Below are 8,225 nucleotides of genomic sequence, written 5' to 3'. Positions count from 1 at the left end.
CACCCCAGAGCAGCACATTCCATTCTGTGGCACAGCTGGGGGCAGGGGATTCCGGATTCCCCTGACCACCCCAGCAGAGCTGGCTGCTGTCTGGGCTGGGACACTGAGTCCTAGCCACACGCATTCCAACAGCAGCCACCCCTCCCCCCTGCTCCCTACCCTGTGTCAGATTTCCCCTGGGAGTGAACTTGATCCAGGATTACAGCCTACTAAACAGTTGTGGGATGTGAGCTGCCTTTGTGAGGACCTGAGGAGAGAGGGCTGGCGCACCCGGAGGGGAGGAGGACTTGTGGCTGGACTGCCTCTGGAGACAAGCCCTGGGCTCCTCTGCTTGCAGGAGTCTTGGGAGTGGGACTGGCGCAGGGTCCCCAGATACCTTCCAGTGAGGCAGGCTGGCAGAGGCATGGCTGTCTGCACCTGCCGGCTTGGGACCTGGCCCTACAGCCAGTGGTCTGGTGGCTAAGAGCATGAGGTCAGCCTCTAGCCCCCACGGTGTATGCGTTGGCTTGTTGGCCTCAGCCACCATCATTAAAATGCCACTGAGTGCCGCAGAGGGCTGTTGGGAAAGTGCCTGCCACCCAGCGTGCCTTGACAGTGACTGATAGCTAGTTTTGTGTCTTACTCCACAGTGTCGCTCACACACCACCTGAAGCCCCAGATGTAGGCTCTAGCTCCCTTCTTATTTATTTTTAACATTATTTATTTGAAAGAACTATAAAGAGTGAGAGAGCGCTTTCATCCACTGGTTCACTCCCAAGGTACCTAAATGGAACAGGACTGGGCTGGGCTGAGGGAGCTAGGTGCTCTTCTTGGGTTTCCAATTGGCAGTGGCAGGGCCCAGACAGTTGGGTCATCTTGCTGTTGCTGACCCAGACATATGGGCAGTGAGGCGGATGACAGTGGAACAGACGGGATATGAATTGGTGCCCACATATGATACTACTGTCACAGGTAGCAGCTTTACATGCTGTGCTACAAGGCCAGCTCGATCTAGCTCCAAGTAAGTCCTGACTTGGATGAGGTACTGTTGACTTACAAATGAAGTGTTTTACTGAGGATCTGTTACGCAGGCACTGCTTGCTAGGTTAGAGCTTTTCATGAATTAGCATACTAATTACCATCTAAGGAACATTTCCTAAATGATGTGCACTGATTTCAGGTTCTCTTGCCTTTCCCCAGCACATTGCTGAGCACTGGGCAAGTAGACTTCACTGCGTTGTGCAGCTGGGTGGTGGTCTCGGGGTCAGCCTTTTTCACTTAAGTGCTGGGCCTGGAAGGCAGGCAGGGTGGGGCTGTGCTACCCATGCCCACCCCAGCCCTGGTGGTGGGCTGTCTGCCCCTTGCTCTTTGCTGAGAACTGCAATTTTGTACCCAGCTGGAAAACTTGACTTCCTCTGCTCTCTTGCTGTGTGGCATCATTCTGGCCAGTGAGCTAGAAGTGGAAATCTACCAGGTGGGACTGGGTGGGAAATTACTGTTTTTTGGATCAGAAGGGCCGAGCCAGCTGACATGTGGGTTTTGCTCCTAGCCCTTCGCTGGGAGCTGCCTGGAATGTGGTGCAGGTGGGAGGAGGAGGAGCAGCACTTGAAAGCCAAAACAAAAGCTGGTAGGGGGGTTGGACCTCCCGCCCATTCACCTGCAGCCTCCTGCATGGAGAATCCCCACTCTGCTTGGGGTTTCTGCCCATGTGGTGGTCACGGAGCAGTGTTCACTGAGCCTGGGCCGTGGCTCCTGTTGGCTGGGTGCATCATGGAGGGAGAAAGGAATGAAAGAGGGAGCTCAGGCCTTAGGAGTATTCCTCTGGGCCCCAGAAAAAAGGTTGTTGATGGTGGAGTCTGGGAGCGGATCCTGGTGGGCACTGTGAGGAATGCCTTCCTGGGTGTCACGGGATGAGCTCAGGGAGCCGTCTCCCCACTACCCCACTCCTGGCTCTGCTGCCAGCACCTGACAGAGGTGGGTATTGTCCTTCAGCCAGCCATGGTCCCAGCCCTGTGTGCGCAGTGGAAAAATCACCCCTGCTCCTGGTTGACCGTAGAAGTGTCTGTAAATATTTGGTCGGGATGGAGGCTGGGAGACAAGGCGCAGCTTCAGGGAGCCAGGGGAGCTGGGCTGAGCTCTGGTCAGGGTGGGTGGCCATGGTTCCTCCCCCCACCTTCTCAGGAGAGGAGAAACAAACGAGCTTCTGCTGCTGCTGACCTGAGTGGAGGCCACCTGACTGCCCCAGGGAGATTAATGGGGGGGGGGAGCTGTCAGACCACCTGCTCGCTGGACCGCAGGGCAGCTCAGAATAGCTTGAACCAGCCTTACTGCAGGCTGAGCTTTGGGCCTTCATGGAGATGCTGCATTTCCGGGAAGGAGCTGTGAGAGCCTGGCTGTCCATGCCTCAACAGAAGCAGGCTTAATGGGACCTGGCAGCCTAGCCCCTCCCCACTGGCAGGAAGGCCTTGGGTGCTCTGCCCCCTGACCTGCCCTGTCCCTCAGCACCATTTGGCAGACCCCTGCAGGGAGCTCCTTCCTGGCACTGCCCTTTTCCTCCACTGGCTGTTTGAGGGTGGTGGTCTCTTGTCTCTCTGCCCTGTCCACTTTCATCTGCCTGCTGGAGCTTTCAGCCCCCTCAGTTAACTTCTGTATTCCGTGGATTTCAGCTCTGGCTGCACATCAGGGAGCATCTAAAAACAGGTTTCTGGGCTCTCCAAAGAGATTCTCATTTGGTTGCATTGGGGAGGGGCAGTGTTGTGTAAAAACCCTCCAGGGTCAGATGTGTATGTGTTAAAATGCAGGTGCGAGTGCACCCTGTGCCTCTGACCAACTCCCAGGAGATGCTGAGACCGCCTGTCAGGGACCCTGTGTGGGGCTGCGCTGGCTCCAGCCTTTGCTTCCTGTGGGGCAGGACTGTAACTCATGGTACCCGAAGGCTGTAGGGGAGGAGGGCCTTAACTCTGCAGTTCCCTGTGGGCCAGTCTTCCCAACTCCCCAGGACGGGGTGTCCACATGAGGGAGGCACTGCAGCGCTCTGGGAGGTCTTCTGACCATGGTGCAGGCTGGGTGAGGACTTGGTACCTCTGTCCCTCCTCAGAGGCAAGAGGATTGTCACCTCCATCCCCCAGCTCTTGGTCTGAGAGGGTGACCCTCACCACGTGCCCTCTAGGATCCTATAAGAAGAGGTGTGACTTAGATATTCCACAAAGGTCTTTGTGGCCAGGCAGTGTAGGTTAAATAAGAATCCCATTCTGAGCTTCCCCTCCCCCCACCGCTGCAGAACCAACAAGAACACCATCGGGTCCAAGCCAACTGGTGTTTTCTTTGATTTAATTAAAAACTTAACAAAAATTGAGAGCTGAGCCCCACCAGTAGCAGTTATCTAGTTCCTATGGCCTCAGAGCAGAAGCAACAACTCAAGCCTTCAGGGTCAGAAGTGACTGGAGTTGCCATGTGACCCTGGGCTGCCGACCTGTGGGAGGGGTCTGCATAGGTCAGGCGAGGCCACTCTGCAGTCCCTGGGCAGCTCCTGGCTTTGGGGTAGGAGAGTACAGACGGGAGGATGGCGTGTGCTGGAGGGCATCAACGACCTAGCTCCTATTCTTTAGGAGTGGCAATGAGGACACAAACAGGGTGGGCTCAGCTTAAGAACTGTGGCTTCCCTCTGCCACATGGGGCCCCTTCACCAGCACCGGGGCACCTGTACTGCCTCCACACTGGAAACCAGCTCCTTAGCCACTCTGGGCCCTGCCACCTGTGCCTCTCCCTCCCTAGCTTTCTGAGACCCTGGTGGTTCCCCCAACAAAACAGTAAGCTTCAAGGTGGCCAGCCCCTGCCACACACCCATCCTTCGGGGTCTGTGCCCAACACCTCTGCACAAAGCAGGGCTGGGGCATTCTGGGAGTGGGGACAGGAACTAAGGGCAAGGCGCAGCTGGCTGGGGAGCAGGGGGAGGAGCATCCTTCAGTGGGGTTCTGCAGCCCCATAGAAGAAGGGGTAGTAGAGGGAGCAGGGGTAGGAGAACATGAATTTGACTGCGAACTTCATCTCCTTATTCTTCTTGTCCCAGCGGTAGACAGCCATGAGCAGCAGCTGGCCGTCCACCTTGCGGCCCATGACCAGGAAGCTGCCTGTTAGGCTGTCCAGCTGCGGGCAGGGGCAGCCTGCCCCATTCTTCATGTGCAACACCAGCCTCTTGGTGTCCTTACGTTTCAGGGGGCCTGGCTTCAGCAGCTTCTTCTTTTTCTGCGCGCCAATCAATTTGCGGTCACCGTTCTCCACCTTGACTTCCTTGATGCGCATTTTGACCACTGTGGGAAGGGATGGGGCAGTTTGAAAATGGCCAGGTCTGCTCTGGATGCTGGTGGCTCAGCTTGGAGCAGGTGCATTCTGGGTGTACAAGGGATGGGGCTCTTAAAAGCTGTTGGATTTTGGTAGTGTGGCGTCCCAGCCTTGAGGCTCAGGACCAGGGGCCTGAGTCTTGCCCTGATTGCCTGCAATGACCTGAGGCTGGCCTGCTCTGCAGTTAGGGCCTTCCAGTGATAGCATGTGTGGGGTGGGGAATGGGCTGGGGTGTGGGGCCCAGCGAGGGGAGGGTGAAGGTGGGAATGCCACTGGGAGGAGGACCTAGGGACAGAGGATGCTGGGCCTGGGGATCTCAGGATGGCTCCCTGGGGGACTTGGGCTGTATGTGCAGGGCACATGAGTGGGTAGAGCAGTGGCGGGCTGGGAGTTGCTCAACAGCTGAGTCTGGGAATGGCCACCCTGTTGCATGCATACCGTTGCCACAGCTGACCACATCACTGAGTGGGGTTGGGAAGAGATGTGCACAGATCTGCTGCTGCTGGTGCAGACACCCCATGCTGGGCTGTGCGTGTGTGGCTGCAGGGGTGGGATGTGTGTGGTGTTTCTGTGTGTCAGTATGTGTGAGGGAATGTGGGGAAGCTGGCTACCTTAGAGATTCATACAGCTGCAGATTAGGAGCCTTGGGCTGTGGGGGCACAGAGGGCTACTCAGCGAACCTTTCTCTTCTTCAGGGAGAAGAGAGTACCCACTTGGGAAAGGAAGTTCTGTTAAAATCTGTTGCTCTTTCTCCTTCTCCCTGCCCCACATCCCATTGGTATGTTCTTTCCAAACAGGCCAGCATCATATACTACTTCTGTGAAGTCAGGATTTGGTTCTTATAGACAAGGGCTGGACATGGAACAGGTGATGGATTTGGCCAAGGTTGTGTATGGGACATGGGTCTCTATGAGTCAGGCCCTGATCAGACATGGCTCGCTGGTTCAAGTAAGGGAGAGGCTCTGTTTGCAGTGGTGGGGACAGGTGACCGTGGCACTCCTAGCCAGCGGTACACTGGGTATGAGGCAGAGACACCCCGGGTTAAAGTTTGCCTCCTATAGTGTCATCCACCTCTAGGCTAAGCCTGCATCCCTGAGAGGCCGTCGAGCCATGGGAGTCCCTCTATGGACAGCCGTGGTTGTAGTGGCTCAGGGGCCATGGCCTTGAGGACTTCTGAGGTTGCTGAGATGTGCAGAAAGAGGGCGAGAGTGTGTGGTTGTCAGGTTCTGTAAGGGATCTGTGGTGTGGTACTCCAGGAGACAGGATCCACTGAGGCAGAGGTGGGCATTGGTGGGCATGTGGGTCAGGGGTGGGGCTTGGGGGCACCAGGGCGCGGCCGCTGGACCTCACACTCACCGAAGTCACTGGAGCACATCTGCTCCATGAGGCCGTCAGCGCTGTGCTCCATTTCACACTGGGCGCAGATCTTGGTCACTGAAGAGACAGGCGGGGCGGGGTGGGGCAGTTGGTGAGCACAACACAGTCCATGGAGCTACATGGGGGCTAGGCCCTTCCACTGACCAGGCATCCTCCTGCCGAGTCTCCACTATCTGCCTGAGATGTGGGGTAACAGCAGTCATACCAGTGCCTGCTCTGCGAGTGGGTGTGATGACCACAGGAGGCTGTGCAGGTCATAGCTGCCAGGTGGACATAGAACTGCCCCATGGCCCTGCCCCGTGGGCACATGCCGAGCAAGTCAGTAGTAGTACTCTGATTTGAGAGAATAGGAACCTGAGGCTCATGGCGGTTACCCACGTCTGCAAAGCCAGTGAGGAGCTGGCTTCAGAGGTAAGGATTGGTTTTTCCCAGTCCTGGACTAGGGTGGCGGTGCAAGAGTAAAGCTAGTTGGGCTGGAAAGGGCTATATGAGACTCACCCTAACAGGTAGCTTAGTAGAACTGATTTTTACAGTGGTGCTCAGAGAAGATGGGGCAGGTGGAGGGAGGCTCAGGATGGATTTTGGGCCTGGGGTTTCTGTGCTCACCAGGATGTTCGTGTCTGGGCTCAAAAACGCTGCAGAAGGGTGGGACTTCTGCTCCCTCTGCTCCCTCCACCACCTGTTGCCCCAACACTCCCAGCACAGTACCCTATAGCAAAGGGCAGGATGTAGGTGAGGTTAACCTTGGGTGGGGTACTGCCCCTTTAGGGCAGCTTGGCAGTGCTGGGGGTAACCAACCAGGGGAGGCTTTCCTGCTTAGTGCTGCCCAGGTGGGCTTGGGAGGAATTTGGCAGGTGGTGGAGGAATGGGGAAGAGCTGTGTGGGCCAGCACAGGAGGGGAGACAGAGCAGGGAGAGATGGGTTGATGGGATTGGGGGTGCGGTGGGGAGCCAGAACTCCTGTCTTACTGCTTCTGTAGGAATTGGTTTGCTCCCTGTTTCAAGGATGGAGAAGTGGAATCTGAGAGGAGTGAGGAAAGTTAACAGCCTGTCCCAGGGTGGCCTTTGGACATGGATGGGCTTAAGGTGAAAGGCTCACAGAGGAGGGACTTGGGGAAATGTAGGAGTTAGGGTTCTGGACACAAAATTGGGGGGTGTGCCTCAGGAGTACTGAGTCCCCCCATCCCTGGGCTGCTCCTCTTCTAACCCCTCCCGCCTACCCAGGAGTTCTTCGGGAGTACTCAGAGGAATGGAGGCTGGGGAGAACCTGTGGGCACAGCTGGAGCGGCAGAGCTCCCTGGCCTGGCAGCTTTGGGGAGATGGAAGGCTGCAGGGGAACAGGGCTGAGCGGGGTCTTCCTGTGTGTGGGGTGGGTGAGAGTTTGGAACCTTTCAAGAGGCTCACGGAGCTGAGCTAGGGGGGCTTTGGGGAGCAACCTTCGTCCCTTCAGGTGCTCAGCTTGTGCCACCCAGGGAGCGGGGGCTGTGGCGGCGGCGCTACCTGGAGGCGCGGTGGCGGGCAGGTGCCCGAACTGCACGGCGATGCAGAGGTCGTTGTCCAAGGGGAACTTGTGACAATGCAGCATCTCGGGCCAGGGGAAGCCGTAAGCCTCCATGAGCGGCGCGCAGCCGGCGCGCACAGCCTCACACAGCGAGCGGCACGGGTAGATGGGCCGGTCGAGGCAGACAGGAGCGAAGAGCGAGCACAGGAAGACCTGCGTGTCCGAGTGGCAGCGCTTGGCCAGCAGTGGCAACCAGCTGCTTGCCTGCTGCTTCACTTCAGCCAGGCTTTCGTGCTCCAGCAAGTTGGGCAGTCGCATACGCTTGTAGCCCACAGTGTGGCAGAGCGGCAGGTCAGCGGGGATGTCGAGGCACTGCGGCGGCTTGGAGTAGGAGCGGCCATGCAACGGCTCGGCCTGCCAGCTGTAGTAGTCGTACTCCTCGCCTCTCGCCAGCGCACCCAGCAGCAGCGCCAGCGCGGCCGCCCGTGCGCCCACCGCCGCCCGCATGGCTGCGCTGTCCCCCGCGCACGCCCTGAAGACCCCGACGCCCGGTGTGCAGCACCCTCAGGTGTCCCAGCTTGCGTCCCCAACTCCGTATGCCTCAGCCCGTGCTGCAGCTGAGGGCGTCCAAGTGGGTGGCAGCCTGCACTCTGAATGCTGCTGGCGCCTCCCACCTCGGGGCTCCAACCCCGGTCCCGCCGCTGGGCCCAGCCAATCTGCGGCCGCCTGGCCCCCGCCCCGAGGCATGGGGCAGGGTGGGGCCCTCGCCCCTCCTGCCCTGGCCCAAGCCCCTCGATGGCTTCCCCGCCCGGACGCGCCTTGTCTAGCGCCTCTCTCCCAGGCTCCCTGGCCTCCCTCAACCTTTCCCTCGCCCCTCACCTTCCCCATCCTTTCTCCTTATCTCCAGCACGGTCTCTCCTGTTCCTCTTCTCACGCACTCACCTCGCTTATCTCTGTCCGGGCCCTCCCCCTCCACTCTGTTTTCTCTTCCCTGACACCTTGGTTCTTCGCCCTGGCGGGGAGGCTAT

The 8,225-nt window shown here is 58.3% G+C and overlaps 1 protein-coding gene across 1 annotated transcript; it reads right to left on the bottom strand.

The window, feature by feature from the left end:
• Window positions 1-3,942: 3,942 nt before the first annotated feature.
• Window positions 3,943-7,782, bottom strand: SFRP5 (secreted frizzled related protein 5). The gene is made up of 3 exons (XM_040991823.1): window positions 7,197-7,782; window positions 5,677-5,754; window positions 3,943-4,289 (listed from the first exon to the last, which is right to left on the bottom strand). The coding sequence occupies exons 1-3, from the start codon at window positions 7,702-7,704 to the stop codon at window positions 3,943-3,945; spliced, it is 933 nt and encodes a 310-aa protein (XP_040847757.1). The 5' UTR covers window positions 7,705-7,782.
• Window positions 7,783-8,225: the final 443 nt, after the last annotated feature.

This window comes from Ochotona curzoniae, unplaced genomic scaffold, assembly GCF_017591425.1.
Source record: "Ochotona curzoniae isolate NIBS_2020 unplaced genomic scaffold, NIBS_Ocur_1.0 contig_66, whole genome shotgun sequence".
In the NCBI taxonomy this organism is placed as follows: Eukaryota; Metazoa; Chordata; class Mammalia; order Lagomorpha; family Ochotonidae; genus Ochotona; species Ochotona curzoniae.
This window is presented reverse-complemented; position numbering and strand designations above follow the sequence as displayed.

Bases quoted from the DNA above. Each gene is read 5' to 3' on its own strand.
- SFRP5 (XM_040991823.1), bottom strand. From the start codon at position 7,704: ATGCGGGCGGCGGTGGGCGCACGGGCGGCCGCGCTGGCGCTGCTGCTG. The intron at 5,755-7,196 runs GTAGCGCCGCCG...CTGTCTCTTCAG, and splicing joins GCCCGCCACCGCGCCTCCAG to TGACCAAGATCTGCGCCCAG. The intron at 4,290-5,676 runs GTGAGTGTGAGG...CCCTTCCCACAG, and splicing joins GATGTGCTCCAGTGACTTCG to TGGTCAAAATGCGCATCAAG.